Source organism: Scardinius erythrophthalmus, assembly GCF_964197995.2.
Source record: "Scardinius erythrophthalmus genome assembly, chromosome: 24".
In the NCBI taxonomy this organism is placed as follows: Eukaryota; Metazoa; Chordata; class Actinopteri; order Cypriniformes; family Leuciscidae; genus Scardinius; species Scardinius erythrophthalmus.
The window spans coordinates 15579973-15605551 of NC_138244.1; the positions used below are offsets into that span (position 1 = coordinate 15579973).

The 25579-nt window shown below is 36.1% G+C and overlaps 1 protein-coding gene across 1 annotated transcript; it reads right to left on the reverse strand.

Moving 5' to 3' along the window:
* On the reverse strand, window positions 1-13896 carry gnaia (guanine nucleotide binding protein (G protein), alpha inhibiting activity polypeptide a). The gene is made up of 9 exons (XM_081356193.1): window positions 13344-13896; window positions 7094-7136; window positions 4047-4188; window positions 3758-3915; window positions 2259-2387; window positions 1857-1986; window positions 1601-1754; window positions 1130-1337; window positions 1-1046 (listed from the first exon to the last, which is right to left on the reverse strand). Exons 1-8 carry the CDS (start codon window positions 13459-13461, stop codon window positions 1147-1149), a joined length of 1065 nt encoding a protein of 354 aa, XP_081212319.1. The 5' UTR covers window positions 13462-13896; the 3' UTR covers window positions 1-1046; window positions 1130-1146.
* Between the last annotated feature and the right edge of the window lie 11683 nt (window positions 13897-25579).

Below are 25579 nucleotides of genomic sequence, written 5' to 3' on the forward strand. Positions count from 1 at the left end.
CAAACCAGAAGTCTTATTTCAGGATGCCGCCATTTCAACAGCGTTTTTATTAGCAAAATAATGGATATTAGTCAACATTTGTTCCCATCCAATAAGAACCTACATTTAAGGGATGTGTAGTTTAAAAACATTTAATTGATCGTGTTACTATCAGAAAAGACGTTTGTGCTCCTACTGAAGGCTTCTATGGAACATTACATTTCTACAGGTTGTCAAATCATTCGTTACGTAACATGGTTATGTGGACCTAGTGCAAAAATAAAAAATGTTACAGGAATTCTAAGGAGAAATTCTTTGGTCCCTTTTAATGTATTCAAAAGTGGTTCCCTTAGATCAGTAAAATGCCTATTAATGCAAAATCCTGACCTTTTGCAGAGTTCTCCATTAAAACAGTTCATGATTTGCAGGTGCAGAGGAACCAATTCATCGGCAAACTTCAGGGCTCACCACAGTTTTTCCATCATTCCAATCACAGGCAAATCTGACATAACATGCACACACTGTGCTGGTAATGACGGCTGTTCTCAGATAAGATATTCTGACTCACCATTGCAATTTACAGCTCTGAGATCACCCACAGGTGTTTGGTCTTAAAAATATCTAGCTTTCAATGGTCTAGACTACTACTGAACAGATAATAGCCGTGTGGATAAATATCAACTGGCTCATGTTTAACTTGGTTGAAGAGGGGGAGGAAAGCACTGCAACTTTAACTGCAAGGCACATGACCTTAATATTCAGAGTAGAGACAGAGAAATGTTCCCAAAAACCCTTTGAATGAAAAATACCCTTTAAAAAAGACCTTTAAAGTCAACGTCTAAAAACGGTGAAAAATTCCAGCAACAATTACAGTTGTACAAATATTTTACACAAAATGCTTTTTTTTCTTCCTAAAACGCCCTTAAAAAACAAAACAAAAAAAATGAAAATGTTCAGAGAACATAAATATAAAGTTAAGTAACGCATTCAACATTCAGGTTCATGGTTGACCTTCCTCCTAACTCTGGTTCTCCCCAAAGGTTTCACGTCAGGCCACTCGCGTCACACTGCGGAAGTAAACGTTGGATGGATAAATATACAGTTTAACCAAAATCATAATGAACACATTGAAATTTCTGTTTCTGCTCACCGGTGAGATGGCTCGTTTTAGAAGAGCCCACAGTCCTTAAGGTTGTTTTTGATGATGACGTCAGTGACGGCGTCAAAGACGAACTGCACGTTCTTGGTATCGGTGGCGCAGGTGAAGTGGGAGTAGATCTCTTTGGTGTCCTTCCTCTTATTCAGGTCCTCAAACTGGCACTGAATGTAAGCGGCCGCGTCCTCATACGTGCTGGATCCTTCGAGAGAGTTTCACACAATTAAAATGGAGAAATGGCAATGAGACAGAAAAGCATATTAAATTTGATCTTTTATATATTATATTTTAAAATATTAAAAGAGAATGAAAAACTTGAGACAAAAAGCATATTCAAATTACATAATTTATATTTTTTCTAATCAGAATCACTCATTTTCTATCACATTAAATATTCTAGAAAAATATATATATTTATAAATGATATTTCAAAGAAATTAATACATAGGATTAAGCTATTCATACCAGTATACTCTGGGAAACAAATGGTAAGTGGGCTTTTTTTGATCTTATCGTCAAACAGATCCTTTTTGTTGAGAAACAGGATGATGGAGGTGTCCGTGAACCACTTGTTGTTGCAGATGCTGTCAAACAGCTTCATGCTCTCATGCATTCGGTTCTACAAGACAAGAAACCAAGCATTGTTTGAGATGAACTTTAAAAAGGCAAAGTTTCTGTTTCGTGATGCTGACACCGAAAGAGATCTTGTTTGAGTGCTGACCATTTCCTCATCTTCAGCCAGGACGAGGTCGTAGTCGCTGAGAGACACGCAGAAGATGATGGCGGTCACTCCCTCAAAGCAGTGGATCCATTTCTTCCTCTCGGACCTCTGGCCGCCCACATCAAACATTCTGAAAGTAGAGGAGATGTGGGTGGTGAGATGCACTCTGAGATAGTCACACTGAACACACAATGATATTTTCAAGGAACTGTGGTACATAATTAAAATGGAGTTTAGTCAAACTCAAACAAAGACTGCTATAAAAAGTGAAGCACATGCATGCCCATATCAGACAACCACATCAGACAAGTCAAACGCCGACAACACTCAGGTACTGCACGTTTCAGAAAACATGGACTTTATCATTGTTTCGGCGTGTGCAGTTACAATGGCAATACTCACTTGAAGTGAAGGTCCTTGAAAGTGAAGTGTGTCTCCACAATACCAGTAGTCTTCACCCTGGTCCTCAGGACATCCTGCTGAGTTGGGACATAGGAAGGACTGGATATTCTGTCTAGGTCATTCAGGTAACTATAGAGAGAAAATACAGATTGATTATTATTATACAAAAATCAGTTATTCAAAATCTACTTAATGACTTAGAGGTGAAAAGTCTTTAATTGTAAAAATAGCTGATTTCACAGAAAAGTGTAAATACTATAGTGCTTTTGCTTGGTTTGAGTATCCTAACCATCCAATTATAGTAAAACTGGCAGAACCAATCATTCAAGTTTGAGGCGGTCCCATCTCTTTGTCTGCCCAATGACAGACTTGTTTAGGAAACCTGTTTGAAAATGGTCATTATTTTTCTTCAGCCTGGAGTAATCAGGGTTCCTACACATTTTCCACTTCAAAATTCCATACTTTTCCAGACATCTCTGTAGATTTTTCAGACCATATTTAACATAAATGGTTCATACATATTTAAGAGGTTCAATAACATAAATGGCATTACATTTGGTATATAGTACAGTCATCTGTAAATACTCTTAGGTTGTTTTTGTTTTTACTGGTTTTCTTGAAGTGATGCGCTTACATGATGAGCAGAAACCTAAAATGCTTTATATTCACCTCTGACACGTCGGTTTGATGTTGACTGATCAGCAAACAGAAAAGTACAGTCTGATTTAGATGATCATTTGCTCCTTTATCTGTTTCTGGTTTGAGTTTTAGATACTTTTAATTTTATATTTTAGAAAACTGAATAGGAAACACAATAGTCTGGAAACACAAACTTTTCCATACTCATCCAGACCTGGAAATTACTTAAAATTACATACGTTTCCAAACTCCGTAAGAACCCTGAGCAATGATGCTGAAAATTCCATTTCCAAAAATAAATTCCATTTTAAATATATTCAAATGCAAATGAGTTATTTTAAATTGTAATACAGTTTCATGATATTACTGTTTTTACTGTAATTTTGATCAGATAAATGCAGCCTTGGTGAGCATAAGAGACTTCATTTGACCGACCGTAAACTTTTGAATGGTAGAGTTAAATTAATTCAAAAGGGTTTATCTTTTTAGCCAATGGGCAGACACATTGCATTTTTTATTATACCATGGAATTGTCTACTGTAAAGATGTCTTTTTCATCTGGGTTGTATGCAAAAGGTAAGGGTTTACTGCATGCTTTTCAAAAATGCAAATTTGTCCTGTGTTCTCAAAGTTTGCATAAAGCATATTTGAATCATGGGCCATAATGGATGGAATAATGTCAATAATAACTCGGCTCAATGTAATAGAAATGTCCGCAAGCAGTACACGAGCCAATGACGTGGTCAGCGGCCACAATGGAAATGGAGCAGCATTATGTGGGGAGCGCAAAGGTCATTATGTGGGAAATTGGCTGTGCAGGGCAGAAAATATACCAAAAAAACTAAGAAAGGTAAACTCACTATGAGGCAGAGTCATTGAGCTGGTACTCTCTGGAGCGACTGAAACAAGCCTGCACGCCTCCATCCTTCCACAGCCGCTGGATGATTCCAGCCAGCTCGCTTGTCATGTATCCCTCATCTGCAGAGCCGGCCAGAACAAACAGCTGCCTAGCGTCATCCTGAAAGAGAGCCAATCAAATGCATCATTCTCTTGATTTCCTTTTGATCCTTTATCATTACATAAATAAGAGGCCTGGAATATGTTTGGTAGGCATTCAACCCCACTTTACTTTATAACAGCAGCACTTACAGCCCGCCCAGCATCCGCAAAGTCAATCTTCAGGCGGCCCATGGCCCTTATGATGGCGATGATGGACTGGATAGTGTTGCTGTAGACCACGGCTCTGTACTGTTTGCACTCTTCCTCTGAGTAGCCTGCTTCATGGATGATTCTGTGGGAGAAAGACAATGCCATTAATTGAAGTAATAAAGCTAATAGTCCATCCATTCCTGGATGAAGAGGTTGGAAGCGTTCTGCTGAACACCCATTAAAAGTGCAGATATATCATTATATTTTCCCTATAGAGTGCTGCATGGATGATGCATTTTTGTTGGCCAAAATCCAGAAGCAAGTTATCATTTTAGTACTTGCAGTTTCATCATACCCATCAGTGGGGTTTTTGGTTAAATGCCTGAAAAAAGGTGTATGGCTAACAAGCTCAAGATATTTTCATGTTTGATCGTATATAGGGCTGCGCGATAAAACGATAATGATAATTATCGCAATATAATTTCTCGATAAAGCGATGAGAGTTCGATATAATGTTTATGCGTCAAATGCGGATCGAAACAGTGCTACTCATTTGAACCGCGCCACAGACCATTTATCCGCTCAGCTCAAACGGCTATAGCGGTTACATTTACTCGCCGATCGATCGGTATCAGTCACACGACCACTAAACAGCACTGTGAGATCCAGTGAGAAGCGCTTAAATTCAACGAAGAACACAAATGTCTCTGAGACTTAAACTACATTAGTCAGCATTTGAAGTGGATCAAAAAAAGTTCATCAAAGTTGCCCTAAGACAAGAATGGGTATTGTTCAAAAGTCATGTATATAACTTTGAATGATCCACTTCAAAAGTTGACTACTATAGTTTAAAGTCAGGTAAAACAGCGCTGACAAACAGGAGAAACTGTGCACAACGATAGTGAGAAAAAAAATCGCCATCATTTACCATGGATTTACTGTAGTAACAATAACAGCACTATGGTATTGTGACAGAAATGTGGGATATTCATTTTGAATTTTATCATTTTATTAATGTAGGAGTAATGTAATATAATTACAGCATTTTATGATTAAGATATAGCATTTGTGCACTTAGACTAAATGCATTTAGCCTACTGTTTTCATACAAATACCATAGAAACCAAATAGTTACATTTTACCATGGTAGTGAGGTGTTATATGCGTGGTTTTAACTGTAGTTATGATCTAATGCATGATACTATGGAAGACCAATGGTTAATTTTAATAAAACGGTTGTTTCCATTTTTACAGATATTACCGTTTTCGTTAATGAACAAATTTACATCTGCATTCTAACCCAAGCTGCTACTACTGTCAAATGTTCATTTCTCAGAGATAAAACATGTAATATTAATATTGCAGCCTGCACTGCAAACTGTGCTGAAGATACGCATTAAAGTCTTGACTTGAAAATCACCCGTTAGCACATGCGGAAACAAAGAAATTAATTGATTTCAACTGATATGAAAAGCCCAGCCCTCATATTGCCCAGCCCTAATTTTATAACATAAAATACATCTGTAAAACCGCTTATTTTATTTTAAAGCTTTTACTTGTCAATAATCCACTTTAATAGCCTCATTGTGTTAATAATCTCACTCTTGCAAACTATTCTAACTCAAAGTTTCAGGGAAAATGTTTTTTAAATAAAGACTGAAAAAGTTGCTGAAGGTTTAAAGGCAGCTGTAGCAGAACCATCTTTTGTTATGCTGACTACAAGTCTCTCTACAAGTATTTATATGTATATATTGTTTGTGGAAGGCGTAGGACCATAAAATGTTTGTCCAACGATGCATTTGAATGCAATGATACGATCTCCAACCTGCCTGTCAACATAATTCGCTAGCCTCATTGCATAATTGCCTAAGTTATATTTAAAGGGATACTCCACCGTTTTTTCATATTAAACTATGTTATTCCCTTAACTAACACGAGTTGATACATACCTCTCTTATCTCAGTGCGTGCACTTAATCGCTCTGGCGCGCGGTGACACTCTGATAGCACTTAGCTTAGCCCAGTATATTCAATGGTATCTAACAACAATGAATTTAGAAGTGACCAAACACCTCCACGTTTTCCCTATTTAAATACAGTTACACGAGTAGTTACACGACCAAGTATGGCGACACAAAATAAAACGTGGCGCTTTTCTAAGCGGGTTAAAAAGGATAACTATAATGTAGGGCGGAATAGCACTTTTGGGAGTACTTCGACTCGGCGCAGTAAAAAGTCACGCCTGATCCTCTTCCCACTATTGACAGAAGTGAGAGGAAGAGGATCAGGCATGACTTTACTGCGCTGAGTCGAAGTACTCCCAAAAGTGCTATTCCGCCCTACATTATAGTTATCCATCTTTTCCTATTCTATTTAGCCTGGAAACGCTTCCAACACTGTTGCGTCGCGTGAAAAATAGGTGCCGTTTCTATTTCTAGCATGCACACGTTTTCGGCGCAGCTCGGGCCGCGCCTGAGACGTGCATGTCACGCAGGCAGAGTGCAAGCTCTAACCTGTTGACATGGGAGCCGAAATAAAAACGGACACGAGTGGACCTCAGCCAGTGTGTAGCCGGCCTAACTTTAAGGTGGTGACAAAGAAGTCATGCAATAGTGATGTAGTTTGTTTATTTACTATCCAATGCTTTTTACTTATGAATTGTATTTAGACTTCAAAGTGCATCAAAGATGTGTTCATGTGAAGATCATCATGAACAAAACGTGTAAGAATCATAAACAGTCTTTTGTTGGACACAGTTTATTTTCTACAATAATCCAAAAGTTTTTGTTTTTGTTGAGGGAACTAGACTGGTAACAAAATACGTCATCATTGCAACAATCTATTGCTTAATTCTAGTGGCTCTGAGAATGTTTAAAATGCTTAAAACGTTATAATAGTCTGACAAATGCAGGGAAGTCCCTTAAGTCATGTCCATAATCGAATGATTATGTAATGCACATTTAATTTAAATAAACACTGCTATCTGCGTTTACTTCCAAATGTTATGAAACTAGTATGACATATGAGACATTTGGGGGTGAAACTTACTTCATCTGTTTGACAATTGTACTCTTCCCAGATTCACCAGCCCCTGTGAGAGAGAAAGAGAGTGTGTTAGCCAGATGGACACACACCCAAACATTCCAGATCTTTCCCTGCTCCATAAAGGAGTATGAGGATCTGACACTAAACGATCAAGCATTTGCTGAGCTGGCAGAAGCCACAAAAGTACTTGTTGTCAGTATCAGATCGAGCGGGCAAAAATCTTATTTCCTTTGATTTCGCCACAAGTAATAACTGGGTGGGGAGAAGACCTTATCAACTTAAACCTTGAAAGGAAAAAAGACTGTTACTGAAATTATATAGTCGTGTTGCATCCTTACTATTCACATGATGAAAACAAGTGATCTAAAAAAAAAAAAAAACAGGGAAGTGGGAAAACTGATGTCATGTGAAATGGCCCAAAACAACAACAGTCAATGAAACCTTAATTTATACTCATTACGTGGACATTTCACTCCCCTGTATGTTAACAAGAGGAATAAAACCAACCGGCTTCATGAATCACCAGTGATGTGAGGAAGTGTGTAGGTGTTAATCTTAATGGATTAATTAAAAGTCACCTCACCGTAATGGGATTAGAGACAGACTTTTTTCGAAACAGATTAGCTATCTGTCCAGATAAGCATGTCAGCGCAGGTTTGACTGCGGGCGACAGACAGCAAATATAAAGATTAAAAACTTTAGAAACAGTTAACTAAAATTTCAAACTTGGGTTCAGGGAATCCCAGGAGGCCACAAGAGGGTCCACAGAAAATATGTAAGGAAAAAAGGTCGATTTTAGGCCTGTCAACTGTGTTAATAAATAATGTTGATGTATTTAATACATTATTAATAAACTTATACTTATAAAATATATACTACTGTTTAAAGGTTTGGGGTAGGTAAGATTTTCAAATGTTTATGTAGGCTAGTTCTTATTGCTCAAGATCTGATCAAAAATACAGTAAAAATAGTAATATTGTGAAATATTACAATTTTTTTTGTTATTATTTTAATATATTTTATAATGTAATTTATTCCTGTCATGACAAAGCTGAATTTTCAGCATCATTACTCCACTCTTCAGTGTCACATGATCCTACAGAAATTATTATTTTATGTTGATTTCCTGCACAAGAAACATTTATTATTATTATCAATGTTGAAAACAGATGTGCTGCTTAATATTTTTATGGAAATTGGGATACTTTAAGGATTCTTTGATGAATAGAAAACTCAAACAACATTTATTTAAAATGGAAATCTGTTGAAACTAGGGCTGTCAAACGATTAATCGCGATTAATCGCATCCAAAATAAAAGTTTGTGTTTACATAATTTATGTCTGTGTACGGAGTATAATTATTTTCTATATATAAAATACACAAACATGCATATATATATTTAAGAAAATGTGTTATTTATATATAAAATATGTATATATAATATAAATTATATATAATATAAATATATATACACAGTATATACATGCAAATATTTCTTAAATATATACTTGCATGTGTGTGTATTTATATATAGAAAATAATTATACATCGTACATACACATGTATTATGTAAAAACAAACTTTTATTTTGGATGCGATTAATCGAGATTAATCGTTTGACAGCCCTAGTTGAAACATTAGAAATATCTTTACTGTCAATTAAATTGATAAATTTAATGCATCCTTGCTGAATAATAATTATTAATAAATAATTTTTGTGAAGAAAATAAATAAAACATTAGTTTTTCATGCGTTCATCTCTAAAATGGGGTCTTCAGATTTCTATACGCAAATACATGCAAGTCTTTATATGTAAATACTCCCTGACATCAAAATAAAAGTTTGAAAATCTCTATAATTTTTATAATTAAGATTACTCCATTTCAGAAGAAGGCTAGCTGGTATACGATCAGGAAAATCTACATTCTCCCATACAGCTCTTCAGTGAGACTCGAGTTCATCCGTACACTGAGCGAACATTTTAATTAACCATCACAGTTGTGGTTGAGGACGTCCCTGCGGGAGGACGTATCTTTCTCTCAGTCCCAGAGCACAAACATAGCAATTAGGCCACATCAGCATCTCTCACACTGATTCAACCCTACTGCGAGGAGACCGAACACGCAGCGCCGTTTTTACCCCAGAGACCCCCACAAAACTCCCACACGAGTTGATGAGAGGCTTGTGCTCCTTAATCTTCATCCACACTATTAATCGAACTCAAACAAAGGTCGGAATGTTTCCTGAGAAGCAAATATTGAAATGTTCAACGGATAGATAAGGAACAGTTCCAGCATGTCAAACATATTTATCATATTTATTAGACTGCTGGTGAAATCTCTCAGAAATTTTGCCTACAAATTGTTTCACTGTCAAATGTGTAGCAATGTATGAAGCATGTATGAATTTATGTGAATAACTTGAATTAGATGTAAAATCTGCATGGGAAAATGTTTCACCCTTACACTAAATTCCAGATCACACTTTTTTTTCTTTTCTTTTTTTTTTTAGATGAAAACTGATGCTGGAAAACTGTGCGATTGGGCAGGCCAAACTACTTGCGATGGCTGCACAATATATCGTTTTAGCGTCAATTTCACGATGTGCGCATACACAATTCACATCGCAGAATGTGCAATGTCAAGTACAGGGATCGTAGTTGATCCATACGGACCAGGAACCACAGTTTGAAATGCATGTGATTCTCAAGTTAACTGCAAAGTTTAACCATCAAAGAATGAAGTTTATCATTTGCATGCATTTTAGTTTTTGCCAGTTTAAATATTCAAGCAATTTTAAACCATTAGCGCACAAGACGACGTGAAAAATAACTCAATTCAAAACTTGCGTGCAATTTTCTGTGCACGCACAAACAGAACACCAAATTCTGTTCTCTTCCGCATCTATCTGTGCTTGAACAGACACATACATGCAAAATTATCAAAATGCCTGCATCTTTAATATCCTCCAAAACAGTTGCTTATAACTTACGTGACTAAACAACGGAGAGAGAAAAAATTATGTGCATCATTATATTGGATCCGTGCATTCGGTCTTAAAGTGAAAACAGCCTAATATTCCTGCTGCTGTCAGTTTTAATGTTAATCAAACAACAAAATACAGAGAGAATCACTTTTGTAACTTTAGCATAATTATATTTAATTTATACAGTGAAGACTGTGCAGTGTTATTTTAAATTTGATTAATCAATTTCAGTGCCTGAATACTTTTAGAATTGCCTGAAAAACAAAGAACTATTTATCTTTGTTCTGTTGTATTTATCTATTTATGTAATGTTTATTTTCTATGCAGATTCACTCCCCTACAAAATTACCCACATCTTTCTAGAATGATGAAATATTTCCAAACAGAGCTATTGAAGTCATCTGATTAAAATCTCCAAATAGAGCTATTAAAGTCATCTGATGAATTGGTTTTTATGTCGCAATACATTGCAATCACAGACTACATAACTAAATATTGCAATGTCATTTTTTTTTTCAATATCGTGCAGCTCTACTCGTTGCCACATTGTCAGGGCATTGCTGCTTGGTTAGGGTGTTCTGGGCGGTTTCTTAAGCCAATAGTAGCCCAAGTCTGTATGATATTCTGGTCTTTACTTCAATTCTAGTCATTGTAGGTTCAACATTTTGAGTGCAAATCTTTTTAGTTCACAAACCCGTAAGACTTTAAATTTTCGAAACACAAATGAAGATATTTTAAATGAAATCCCTCCATTGATATTCCACCTAATTACCATTTTGACGCTTCAAAAAGTTCATAAAGAGATAGTAAGACTAATCCATATGATTGAGCAGATTTAGGTTTTTATTCACATACCGCACTTGCTTGATGCATAAGAACAAACCTCATTGGTTCTTCTTGCGGAAACTCAATCGTGCTGCGTAACACACTAATGAACCTCATTGGTTCTTGCATGTCAAGCAAACATGCTTGAGCTTCCGTTTAGCACAACTAATGTGTGAGTTGATGAATGTTCATATGTGAATAAAAGCCTAAATTCGATCCGTTCATCATATAAAAAGTGATTGTGTCTCTTCAGAAAATTCTGACTAAACCGTTCCATTCAAATGGATTAGTTTTACAATTTCTTTGAAGCATCTAAGTGGTAGTTGACAGATCTCTCAAGATTTCATCAAACAGATCTTCATTTGTGTTCAGACTTCAGAAGATGAACGAAATTCTTACAGGTTTGGAATGACATGAGAGTGAGTAAATGACAGAATTTACATTTTTGGGTGAACTAAAACTGATAATACTGATAACAGCTTGATTCTAAGATGCATCATTCCAAGTTTCTGGTGCCACATACTGAACTTGACTCCCAAAGCACTGGTTTCACCTTTTGTTTGGTCTCCTGCGGCTGCGTTTATGGTGCTGTAATTTGAGCTGGCTCCTCGGTTCCTGGGCAACCAACAACACTGCCTGAGACGCACACCAACATGCTCTAAACCGTGAAGCAGTGCTCATCTTAACAGAATTATTACATTTTGATATGCACTTGTGGCACTCACTGACTTTTGCGAAAAATTCTTCAAACAACCACCCGTGAAAGTGTTCTCAGTCAGTTCTCAGCAGTGAATTTATTCTTAGTAACAATCCTGGCAGTCACCATTTGTCCCCTTCTATAGTCTAAACAGGAAGTCAAGCCTGTTTTACAGCAGGCGTAAGGGACATATGCTGTAGATCCACAACGCCAAAAAGCAAACAAACCCAAGAACGCAGCAAACAGAGGGCGTATGATGATTCAGCACTTAGGGAGAATCCAGTTAACTACGTAATTAGATGTCGATTCCCTAAAGTTTGATGGTGTAAGGGCAGGTTTTATGCCCTCTAACAATTTACACAGCAAGAAGAGACCAATGGGAAAGTGGTTTGTACAATAAACGGATAATTAAACCGGCAAATCTAAGTGAAATGTTGACCATTATCGCTTGTAAGAGGAAAAACTGACAACTTTCCAGCTTTTCAAAATGAATAAAACTGCATGTAAACAGCACCAAGTGCTGCTCTTCACAGAGTGTGTGGCATTTTCTCTGAAACAAATATTATGTTTAAGCTGCACACACCATCAACAAATCAAGAAACACGCAAATGTTTAAATCACCACAAGCTAATAAATTGTTCGGCTTCATTACTTAATGCCCCGAAAAATCCTTGCACACAAATACTGGAAAAATACAGAAGCAACATATGCAAAACAGGAATCGGAAACTGAAAAACAAGTGGCCTCTATGTAAATCGCAATGAATTTACAAGTCTACTGCTAAGGTAATAGAAAGAAAACTGTGAACTAGCCTATACATACAGTTTATATGCAGCAACTTGCGTGAAATTGAAGGAATTTACATATGAATATTTTGTTATAGCGCAAAGCAAATTCTAAGACTGTAAGGGGTTGTTTGAGTATTATTATAAAATAATAATAATAATAATAATAATAATAAATTCTAAGGGGAATAAGCATGGTCTAAATGCAAAATAAAAAAATATCAACTCAAAAGAACAATATCTGCTATTTTAGTATTTCTTTAAATCTACTCTAGAGTGTTTAAGAGCATGTTGTTTGAAAACCTATTTACTATGTCAAATATATACCATTCGTTCAGGTTTAAGAGTTTCCAGACTCGTACGATGTCTGAGAGACCACCAGGACCACTTTTTAAGCCCATCTAGCATCATCCACTCCAGTTTACTCCAAGCACCCAGCAGGACCCTCCATATGCACAAGCTCATTTATCATAATTGGATGAGGATCAGGATAATCTATCAGATCCATCTCAGTAAATCAGGCAGTTGGGATTAAATTAGATTAAACTGGTCTTTTGTTGGCTGGATTAGCCGAGAACCGTTTGCGTCTAACTGGCCATTTTTGCGAATATGCAAACCAGCACTTTGAAGAAGTCAAGGCCCAAACAAAAGAAAAGCAGCCACATAAAAAAAAAAGACAGCAATTATCTAATCTCTAATGTATAGACATGTAAATTACACTATTTAAAATAATGTTAAATGATTCGAGATTCTGAGTGGATTAGCTTCAAATGCTAGCCGAGACACCAACGCGGCAACTATGGCCAGAAAAGTTTCCAGCGTCCATAAATATGCACTTGACTACTTTATTCTCGCCTCATATTTTAAGTAAATGTTAATTCAAATGTTAAAGTAGCTTATATTTGCTGTTAAGTGACATTTACATGGCTTTAATTTCCACTAGCGGAGCGGCTAACTCACCCAGCAGCAGCAGCTTGACCTCTCGCGACGCTTTCTCTCCATCATCCCGCAGGTTTTTGTCAATCATTTTACTCCTCTCCTGGGCGCTCTTGTCGTCCGAGCTCAGGGTGCACCCCATCTTTTTGGAGTTTAAAACGCTTTCAAACGATAAAATAAGTCGAAGCAGCGAAAAAATGGAGGAAAGAAAGAAATATCATGCACAAGTTGTTCAAAAGAGGGAGACACCCCGACGTCTCACGCCCAACTCTTTCACACACGCGCACAGCCTTTTAAAACTGGAGTTTTCCAGGAGCTGGAGTTTCTAAAGTAAAAAAAAAATAAAAACGGAGGGTGTCAGTTATCAATCGAATGCCTTGACGGCCATGGTTGATTAAAAATAAAGTGAAAATTCAATCATTTATGCCTAGCCTCACGCTCGGCTTCTCACACTGCTGTTAAAGTGTCGAAAAGATCGACGGAGTTTCCTGTTTCTTTTCATACATAAATCCCCCCCTCCACGGCCGCGCGCCCGGAGAGCACGCTCCCGCGCACTTGCGCGCACGCAAGGGTGCGCGCATATTGATCCCAAATACTTCTGATGTCAGAAAAATTCGAAGAAAAGATAAAAATACTTTTAATTATTTTATACAATTTCTGAAAATCTTAATACTATTTAAAAACCCTTATTCGTAATATTTTATTTTATTTATATATAATTTTAAAAATGTATTTACAGTATTTATATATTAATAATGCTATATTATTTAATACATTTTCTAATATGCTTTAAAAATACTCATTAGTGTTTTTTTGTAATTTTTATTTGCATTATTATATGTTATTATTTATATTTTAATTAGTATATGACATTTCAGAATTTTATTTATTTGTATTTTTGTATGTATTTACATAATTTATATATAAATAATATATTATTTATAATTGTATAATTTATCTAAAGACACTTTAAAATACTTATTTATAATATTTATTTTTATTTATTTGTAACTGTTTCTCAATTTATCACCATAATTTATATGTTAATAATTATATATAATTTAATTACATGTCTGAAAAGCTCATTCTTTAATAATACTTCATATTCATAACATTTCATTTATTTGTCATTTATTTACATTATTCATATATTAATACATATATATTGTAATCATTAGTCAAGTGAGAGGAGGCAATGCCTCCATCGCGCTATAATTGGATATGATCGACTTTGATTGGATATGATTGGGTCGTGCGATAAATCCCGCCTCCTGTTTCTTGCGTGTTCTTGAATCGGCCTGAATGAAGACGATGATGGCGTTTAATGGGAAGATTAATTAAAAAGTAAGTAAACAGGTCAGCCACTTATATATATATTGTCTTGTTTAGTCATGCCAAAAAAACAGTTTCAACTGAATTACAGCCAATATCATAGTTACTAATGCAATAAAATACTAGTAGTAGGCTACACTCATGACAAACAAATGGGGGATTTAACAATAAAATATCCCTTTAACTAATATCCTCACAATAGTGTGTCAAATGTGTGTCATTATTGTGTATTGTAGAATATTTTTTCAGAACATAAAGTATGTAATTTTTTACATTAGTGTCTGCATAGGGCATAGGTTGGTGAATATGAATAATTTATGGAGTAAATGGCTCCATTTGGTGAGATGAATGAGGCCACATCTGGTTGGTCAGGTCACGGGTCTAACCATATTCAAATAGATTCAGATTTAGGAGATTTTCTTACAGGTGGCACAAGACCATACAGAAAATCAAAAGATGAGCTCATACATAAGCTTTTGAAATATTATCATATCTAGCCTTATTATTTTACATACTATTTAAATGACAAATGTCATGAGTATGCAAACCATATAGCAAGTTGCCACCCCATATCCGTGACTAGTGTATTTTCCTAAAGAACCACAATGGAAGAAAAGGCACACTCAAGCCGTTTAAAATGAGAGTAATCATCATGGCGACTGAACATTCATTACACTGATTTATAGTGTCAATCATTGTTAGGACTTTACTTTTAGGTTTATTTCATCTGTGCAACTTGAATTACACACAATTGTAGGCAACAACAACTACAACAACAACAAAAACACTAAAACATTGTCAGACGGTCCCTGGAAAAGTCATTACTTTGCATGAATGTGTGCACACATCCTAGTCCTAGTCCTTTCTCTGCATTTTTTGTCGTTGAATTAAATAATAAACGAGTTATATTAAAGGAACACTCCGACTTTTTGGGACTTTAGCTTATTCACAGTATCCCCCAGAGTTAGATAAGTCCATACATACCTTTTTCATTTCTGTGCGTTCTGTAAGTGTTATTTGACGCACCCACCGCTAGCCTAGCTTAGCACAAAGACTGGATGTAAATGGATAAGGTAGCATACTAATCCCAATAAGTGACAAAATAATGCAAACATTTTCCTATGTACATGTTGTGATCTGTATAGTCACAGCGTGTACAAATAACAAGGCTATATGAGACAGAGACCATTTTTAATCGTATAAATACTGGGAACTATATTCTCACTAGGCGTAGGAGCACAGCTACTTGGGCGGAGTGATTAGCGCAGCACACGAGGCGCCCTGTCGTGAGGAGCAGTGAGTTCGCTCAGAGTTGGAGTAATAGAGTCAGCAATTACTAGATAGTAAATTTATAGTTTACAATCATGGGTGTTCGCTGTATCTTGTCTTACAGCTTCCAAAGTTTGTAACTCCTCGTCTGTGTATTCTGGCTCAAAACTATATGGTTCTGGATCTTGGTTTGATACCCAATAAAATTCCTCTGACAATTCCTCAAAGTCAGCCATGATCACGAGTCACGTTCGCTACTAGCTAGTTAGTCATGTTTGTTTTGTTTACGGAACCATCAACAGGGCGTCTCGTGTGCTGCGCTAATCACTCCGCCCAAGTAGCTGTGCTCCTACGCCTAGTGAGAATATAGTTCCCAGTATTTATACGATTAAAAATGGTCTCTGTCTCATATAGCCTTGTTATTTGTACACGCTGTGACTATACAGATCACAACATGTAAATAGGAAATTTTTTGCATTATTTTGTCACTTATTGGGATTAGTATGCTACCTTATCCATTTACATCCAGTCTTTGTGCTAAGCTAGGCTAGCGGTGGGTGCGTCAAATAACACTTACAGAACGCACAGAAATGAAAAATGTATGTATGGACTTATCTAACTCTGGGGGATACTGTGAATAAGCTAAAGTCCCAAAAAGTCGGAGTGTTCCTTTAAAATTAACAAAGGGACAAAGCACATATTTTGCACTGGAAAAGGCAGGGTGCAGTAATCTAGTATGCATGCGTCTTTATGTTATAAAGTGGTGAGATGAGACAACAGGGATAATTGTTCTTTCTCCAGCGTAGTGAGACTTGCTATGCTTAGGGACTGATTGCTTGCTGTGCTACTGGAATAGAGACACTGCTGAAACAGGACCTGGGGGGATAAGTGTGCATAAGTGTGTGTTTGTGGTAACATCCAAGGTGCGTTATGGGCTTTCTTATCTTTGGAATCTATTTTATTTAAATTAATTATAAAAAATATAGACTAAGGCAAGCTTCATGGTCATTTTTTAAGGATTTAGCTTATTTACCTTTGTTCGTGTGTCAGAAAGAGAATTTACAGTAATTGAGTAATACAGTAATATTATTTTAGATGGCAGACACACTGAAAAAAAATTATAATCAATAAGTTAGGACAGCACATGTTTTTACATTGCTTTAACTCATCAAAATAAGATTCAACTCATTCTTTAAGTCAGTTTAATGTCATTTAAGTTGAAATGACTTAAACATCCAAGTTGATTGTACTTAAAAATTTAAGGCAGCAACTTTTTTACAGTGTTGTAGTGATTATTCAGTGTTACCCTGCTCAGCAGTGCCACTAAGTGGCTGTACAATGCAACAGCATGGATTACTGTTTAAACAGAAAAAAAATCACAGAAACAAATATTTCAAACTATTCAGGGAACTAATTTATTCAGACATGATTTGAATAAACTTTCTACTTGATATTCTTGACATTTTTGGTCACTAAATAAAACAAAACTCTATAATTAAAATAAAAAGTATGTACTGCCCACTACACACAAGTATTTCAGCAACTATGAACGACAGTAGCTTAGTAACTTAATGTCTTCCTATGGTCTGGTGGCACTAGGACATTTATTAACAGGACCTAAGACTGGCTTTTGTCTTTTGGTACTTGTGATGAGCTGTTTGACAGCAAAAGTTTCCACTGGGCAGCTGGCACTGCTCACATGCCTGAACCCGGACAATTCTATTGAAAACTACACGTCTATCAAAGAGAGAAAGGACAGTTCTGTGGAAGGGCTTCATTGTGGTAGATAGATAGATAGATAGATAGATAGATAGATAGATAGATAGATAGATAGATAGATAGATAGATAGATAGATAGATAGATAGATAGATAGATAGATAGATAGATAGATAGATAGATAGATAGATAGATAGATAGATAGATAGATAGATAGATAGATAGATAGATAGATAGATAGATGGAATATACTGGTAAACATAATGAAATATATTACATAATACATTTCCATATATGGGAAACTACTGCTTATATTTTTCATTATACTGTAATATATACATTGACTATGTATGGGTATATACTGATACATGCAAAAATATTTAGAAATGAAGACAAAAATAACATTACATGTAATATTCATAAAGTTGTATTCTTTATTGTGCACATATATTGCGCATACATGTTCCCATATAAATGTAAATGTATTGTACACACATTCACAGAATAAAATCAGTGGTTACAACAGACTTCTAGTTCCCAGCATGCTTTGCTTCTGACTGTTAAAGGAGAGTAAAGGTTCAACTGAATTGTTATTTCACATGTTTTGCTCATATTAAAAGGGGCAACGTATCCTGGGGGATACTAACATTTGAGAGGATGTGTGGAGAGGCAGTGAAAGCGTAGGTCTCATTTCTTAGTTTCATGTTGAAAGGGTGTTTGTTGTGAATATTTAGATCTGGTGACTTCGTTCATACATTCTTTGTTTAGCTCACTGGCAGCATTTAAAAGCAACATGATGACCACCTGTAGTTGAACATGTAAGTCCCCTCCATATATTGTAAATATGTAAAATATATCAACTTTCATCTGAAGTTGTGTAGATTTCCCATTAAGTGCTGTTTCTATATGTATTATTCAATACATATATCCATATGCAATCCGTGACGGTGTCGGTGTCAGTGTCTGGTGTCCGTGTCGGGTGTCCGTGTTTGTGTCGGTGTCCGTGCCGGTGTGTCGGTGTCGGTGTCCGTGTGTCTAAAATGAAAGCAAACATTAGAGAGAAAATCAGATGCGTGTCTATTAGATGCGTGCCAGACTTAAAGTGACAGTGGAATCATAGTAGTAGAGACAGTAAAATCGTGATATGATATTTTTGCCATATCGCTCACCCTTAAAGGCACAATATGTAACTTTTTTGCTTTAAAAATAGCAAAAATCACTATATCTATGTTATATATATTTTTTAGTTGTGTACTTACATTATCCCGACTGTTTCCAACAACTTTCAAACCAGGAGAAATTTGTAATTTAATTCGAGAAACGTCCCGTTTCTTTATTTCCGTTTTGTCGCCGCCAATGCCGTCATATCCGCGTTGTCCCTGGTTTCCGCTCGTGCTGCCATGGCAACCAGAGCTATGAACCAGAGCCCTCTGATAGTAACCAAAGCGACTGACGCGGACAACTTTGTAGTTCGCAATGTCTATTTGCACGCTGTTGTTGTTTCGTTCAAACATTATGGACCATGGCAAGCAGACTTTGGATAAAAAAAGGAGAACTAAAACGAGAATCAATATCAGCGCGGTGTTTTCGAGATGCCGAGAGCTCCCATAGACAGTATATAAACGAGAGCTCCACGTCCGAGACTTCGACCGCTCCTACATGTACTTTATTAAACAGGTGAGCACATTTACATAAAACTAATCAATGTTTTATAGTTCAACAATGATAAAATGTCAGAATATGATCTGTATGTTATTCTAATGTTGATCTAGCTTGCTGCTAGTCTCATATCGACAAACACATACATTACAACACATTCAAATGCAGTTTAGTGTGCTAGTGTAACGTTAGACCAAGTGAAACAGTGCTGCGTTACCTCACAAGTTTAATTTGTCTAATAAACTGACCTGTGAGTAGTAATTCTGCACTTGCGTGTGGTTCGGTAGAATGAAATGTCCATATTCCTTTTATATCCGCGGGACTCGCGTTGTGTGTGGAGCTGATAGCTGTCTCTTAGCAATCCCGAACTGCTTCATATCTCAGTCATGATAAAAGTATCGATGTATTCAGTCATCCATAAACATTATTAGATCGGTCGGCTTGACGTTGACGACAAGATCCATAATTATTAGCAAATGTTGTGTCATCAATCTCCGCCTTTGTTATTGTAAATAGGTTAGCGACCCCTAGTGGCGAAAAATGCCATACTGTACGTTTAATTCGAACAACAAATGTGCAATACAAATGGGCAATAAACATACAGAATTCTTCACCCAGAAGAGAGGAGTGCAGCAGGGCTGTAGCCTGAGTCCAACGCTGTTCAACATTTACATTAATGAATTAGCGGTGCAGTTGGAACAGTCTACAGCCCCTGGACTCTACAAGACAAAAACATCAAGCTCTATCTGTATGCAGACGACCAGCACCTGGACCGGCTGGAGAACTACTGCCAGAACTGGGCAGAACTGGGCCTTGGCAGTAAACCTCAAAAAGACCAATATTATGGTCTTTCAGAAAAAGCCCATGTCAGGAACACAGATACCAGTTCAGTCTAGGCTTGGGGTTTGGGGTCCACTCAGTGATTTAGGCAGAATTAGGCCAATTCCCATTGATTATTATCAGCTTTGAAAAAAAATAATGCAAACTCATTCTAAAACTACAAAGAAAAACACACAATAATGCAAGTAGAGCAGAATTAGGCCGATTCCCTTTGAATATTATCAGCTTTGCAAAAAAGATTCTGGATTGCATTTAAAGGGCACCTATTATGCAAAATTCACTTTTACATGGTGTTTGAACATAAATGTGTGTTGGCAGTGTGTGTACACATCCACCATATAATGATAAAAATCCACTCAGTGCTTTTTTATAATCATATGCAGTTTCTCAGAACAATCTGTTTTTAGATTCTGGGCAATGTGACATATTCTATCTTATTTTTCTTTCTTTTTTTATGTATTCCAAGCTTTGGCAACAAAGCAATTTTTAATTGTATTGACCGCCAGACACAGACAGACAGACAGACAGACAGACAGACAGACAGACAGACAGACAGACAGACAGATAGATAGATAGATAGATAGATAGATAGATAGATAGATAGATAGATAGATAGATAGATAGATAGATAGATAGATAGATAGATAGATAGATAGATAGATAGATAGATAGATAGATAGATAGATAGATAGATAGATAGATAGATAGATAGATAGACAGACAGACATTACAAGCAACAACATTACAAAAGCCTTATATGTACACATTTGGTAGAATGCATTTGTGACGTTGTCCCTGGACCTGAAAACCTAAAATATGAAACATTTTTTCAGTTTGTGTTTAAGCTCTACCACGTTCCTTGGAGTTCTCTGGCTTCTCATCTAGGTGTGTTTAGAGCCCACCCTCGTTTCAGTGACTGCCACAGAGAACAACAGACACACAGCTCACTCTGATCCTCACAGAAGACGGATGCTGCTGACAATCATCTGCTCTCGTAGGAGTTACGACTGGATGATGAAGGACATTTGACTGCAGAAATAAGGTATTAGGTATTTTTATAACAGGTTGGCTATGTTTAAGGAGTGCATTTGTTATATTATTTACACAATTTATGAATATATGTTGGATTTTTGCTTCCTTTTATACTTTTTTTTTGTATTTCATAATTGTTTTACTGTTTAAAATTAAGTAAAAGTCTTTAATAGGCTGTTCAGTAGCAGGTTTCATTGAGACAACGACAACTTGCTCCTATATATTGTGTATACACTTTAACATGCTATTGAGGCATGTTGTCACAAAAGGTCAATATGGGTTAAATGAACTGTATTTTTTCGGGGGAGAATAACTGAAAATGCAGATATTTCATAAATTGCTATGCATTTCATAATTGATTTACTGTGTGACTACCAATGTGTCAACTTACCCCTATTATAAATTCGCTATTGGGAAATGTCACAAAACTAGTTTTTGCCGAAATATTTGCATTTTTTTTGCCAATACTTCAAAGCACTGTAACGGACTTTCAAAAACAAACCCACCCTTAGTAAAATTCACTGGAGTAACAAGTGTGACAACTAGCCCTTCACTATAAAACAAATATGTAAAGATTTCCAGAAGCAAAACACATAAACTTACACACACTAACCAATCTGAGGTACAAATTTTATCACCGGTGCTAAGATTGCTGTTCTTTGTCACAGCGCTGAGATATTTCCCACATGGCTGTCCTGTATGACCCTGGCTTTCTAACAAGAACTTGTGGCGCAAGCAAGAAAGGTGAGACTGGCTGACTGAAGTCAGTACGATCTTAAGATAAATAAAGAATAAATATTTATGTTTTCGCATTTTAATACCTTCCATCTTGATAGTTTGCTCTGTTCTCTTTTTTTTTGTGTGTGTCAGCAACATCATATGTGACCCTGGATCACAAAACCAGTAGCACAGGGATATTTGTGGCAATAGCCAACAATACATTGTATGGGTCAAAATTATTTGATTTTACTTTTATGCCAAAAATCACTAGGCTATTAAGTAAAGATCATGTTCCATGAAGATATTTTGTAAATGTACTACCTTAAATATATAAAACATTTATTTCTGTGGGTGAATGCAGCACAATCGTGAACATAAATGGACAACTTTAATGGCGGTTTTCTCATGTTTAGATTTTTTTTGCACCCTCAGATTACAGATTTTCAAATATTGTCCTATCCTAACAAACTCTACATCAATATTTATTCAATAAATATTTATAAATATAGCTTATTTATTCAGCTTTCAGATGATGTATAAATCTCAATTTCAAAAAATTGACCCATATGACATCACAGTGAGAAGTGAGCAAACCAAGTGCTTCGAATCGTTAATATGTTGATCCATATTCACATTATTCATATTAGATTAGGTCATAATGTCATTTGTCCTTCAAAGAGAATATGCAGCACAGACCACCACACATCCTCAGCTTTACTCTTCATCCTGAGAGTGATGGCGACCAGACTCCACAATATCTACTTTTAACAAACAGGATCACTGACTGAAGGCCATTAGCTTTCAAGCACAGTAGTAAAAACAAAACCTCACTCAGTCATTTTTAATCTATTCAAACTTTATTAACAGAGTACATATTTGCCCAGTCGCTCACCTATATGAACAACATATACCATCTGTTTGCATTATATTAAATTACATAGCAGCCACACAATAGAGACCACCACAGCAAAGCCCTTGCAACTATTCAGAAAACCCAGCAACTGTATTATTTATAACATGCTAAAAAAACACTCAGAACACCTTAGCAACTGCATAGTTACACCCTGGCAACCACATGTAACATGAAACAGCAACAACAACAACAACAACAACAACAACAACAACAACAACAACAACAAAAAATACACACCCAGAAAACCTAGCAACCACATAGCAACACCACAGCAACCTCATAGTGACATGCCAAAAACTAGTGCTAGGCATTGTGGTTCGATTTCGATTCGCAAGCTTGCAATTTGATTCACTTCGATTCAATTAAATTCGATATCGATTAATTGGGGCCTATCAGGTACATAGCAAATTTCCTCAAGGAACAAATATCTCTCAATGGTGTCGACTATATACCAGCAATCCCAGTTGGTAAATCACTATAATATTAAAGGTTAAAATTAACTGGTGTGTAGGCTTCTTGCATTTAAATTACAAATAAGAAAGTTTTAATAATGATAACAAGGTTATAATGAGAATTTTTAAATACATAATTATGCTTATATTTGGCTGCCATAAAAAAAATAAAGGATTTATTCAAACATTAAATATTGAAGAACAGGTTAAGTAAAAATATAATGAATATGCATTATAGTGTATATATTTAGCATAATGCTCCCCTCTAAGTTAATATTTCTATCTGAATAACGAGTTTATGGACATTGAATGGCTTTTCTGAGGTAAATGTAACATTATGTGACATATTGTTAAAGCTGTTTTATTGACGTCTTTCCGCGGTTGAAACACTAATTGAGCGATTGCATGAGACATGATACATTTCTGTAAGTTGTACTGTATCTTTCAACATACCTTTAGAAGTTTATTCATGTTTATTTCGTGCTGTAACTACTAGTTGTAAAGAGGAAGAGACGATCGGTTCATGTGCTCACTTGATCTGTCGCGCGAGCGCCAAAACGGTAGGCTATTTATAGTTTGAATTTCGGAATAAAATTGACAGAATTTGAAAGCTGAGACTTTGTTTCATATGAGAAGTAATCGCAAAGCATATTGAGATTTCTTGAATGGGGGGTGCTACAAGCTTTGTTCATACATCAACTGAAAACAGCATGAATTCTTTGGATTTAGGAATCGATATCGGTTCTTCAAAATGACAATGGATTAAAATCGAGAAATCAGTTTATTTCCCAGCCCTACCAAAATCACACCAAAACACCCAGCAACCACATAATAACATGCTAAGACCACCAAGAACGCATTAGCAACCCTCTTAACCGCTTAAGCAACCACATATTTTTGTTTTAATAACACAATAGCACCATTTTCTTAAAAAAATGCAAAGTCTAGTTGTTTAAAATGCAGTTTTTGGTGCTGTTCCAAACTAAAGCGTGAAGTACAGTACATGCTGTTCCGCTAAAGGTAATAGGCTTATTGCCCCTCAAGGCCTTCCTGGCTACAGTAAATAAGACATGTGCTATCAGAGTCCTTCCTTCCATCCAGCTACATTAAAATATCTGAGATAATATCACAGTTAGTCATGTTTTCCTTTCTGTATTATCAAGCCCATCAATGTGATGCTTTTCTCCTTTGCCTTAATGGAAATCTGGCAGCATAAACAATACAGATGAGCTCTCTGTTTGAGAATGATGTTTGGCAAACAGACTCCATCTGCAAAGATACACACTAGTCCTCTCTCTCCACATGCTACTAGATGTGATATCATTAACAAGATAGGAGAGTTTTTTTGCACAGGGTTTTTGTGCATTGTAAAGAAAGCATTAAAGGGTTAGTTCACCCTCAAGCCATCCTAGGTGTTCATGGCTTTCTTATTTCAAACAAACAAAATCTGAGCTATATTAAAAAAATATATCCTGGCTCTTCCAAGCATTATAATGGGAGTGAATAGTAACTGAGATTTTGAATCCAAAAAAGTCCATCAATCCATCATAAAAGTAATCCACATGGCTCCAGGGGTTAATAAAGGCGTCGGTCAGAAGTCACTCTGACCAACTTATAAAGTTATAAATATAGACAATTTTCTTACAAAAACCCATCGCTTCTCTTCAGAAGGCATTTATTACCCCCTGGAGCCATATGGATTACGTTTATGATGGATGGATGTGCTTTTTTGTGCTTCAAAATCTCAGTTACTATTCACTCCCATTATAAAGCTTGGAAGAGCCAGGATATTTTTTTAATATAACTCAGCTTGTGTTCGGCTGAAAGAAGAAAGTCATATAGATCCAGGATGGCTTGAGGGTGAGAAAATTATGGGATCCTTTTCATTTTTAGGTGAACTAACCTTTTAACAATTTATTGTATTTTTAATATAGTAAAATATGTATAGTAAAAAGTATTTGGAACCAATGTTAATGAAAACAAAATGAATGAAATTAAAAAGTAAATGAAAAAAAGCTGAAATAAAAAAAACCCCCAACATTAGAAAAGCTGGAACCAAACACAAATACATATTTATGACTCCAAAAGTAACTGTGATAAAAGTTGCCAGGGTTTTGAGTGGTTTTATCCCATTTCTAAGGTGCTCTATATGCCTTTTATCCCAATGCTATGTAGTTGCTCTTGTCTTTTCGGCCATCATCAGGTATTGCTTACTGACCCAATTAAAAACATTTAGAAAAGTGAAAGCACATCAGTAAATATAGGTAATTCTACCCTTTTTTCCCTACCCTTAGGTTCTGATGTGCATGTCCTGTGACAAGGAAAG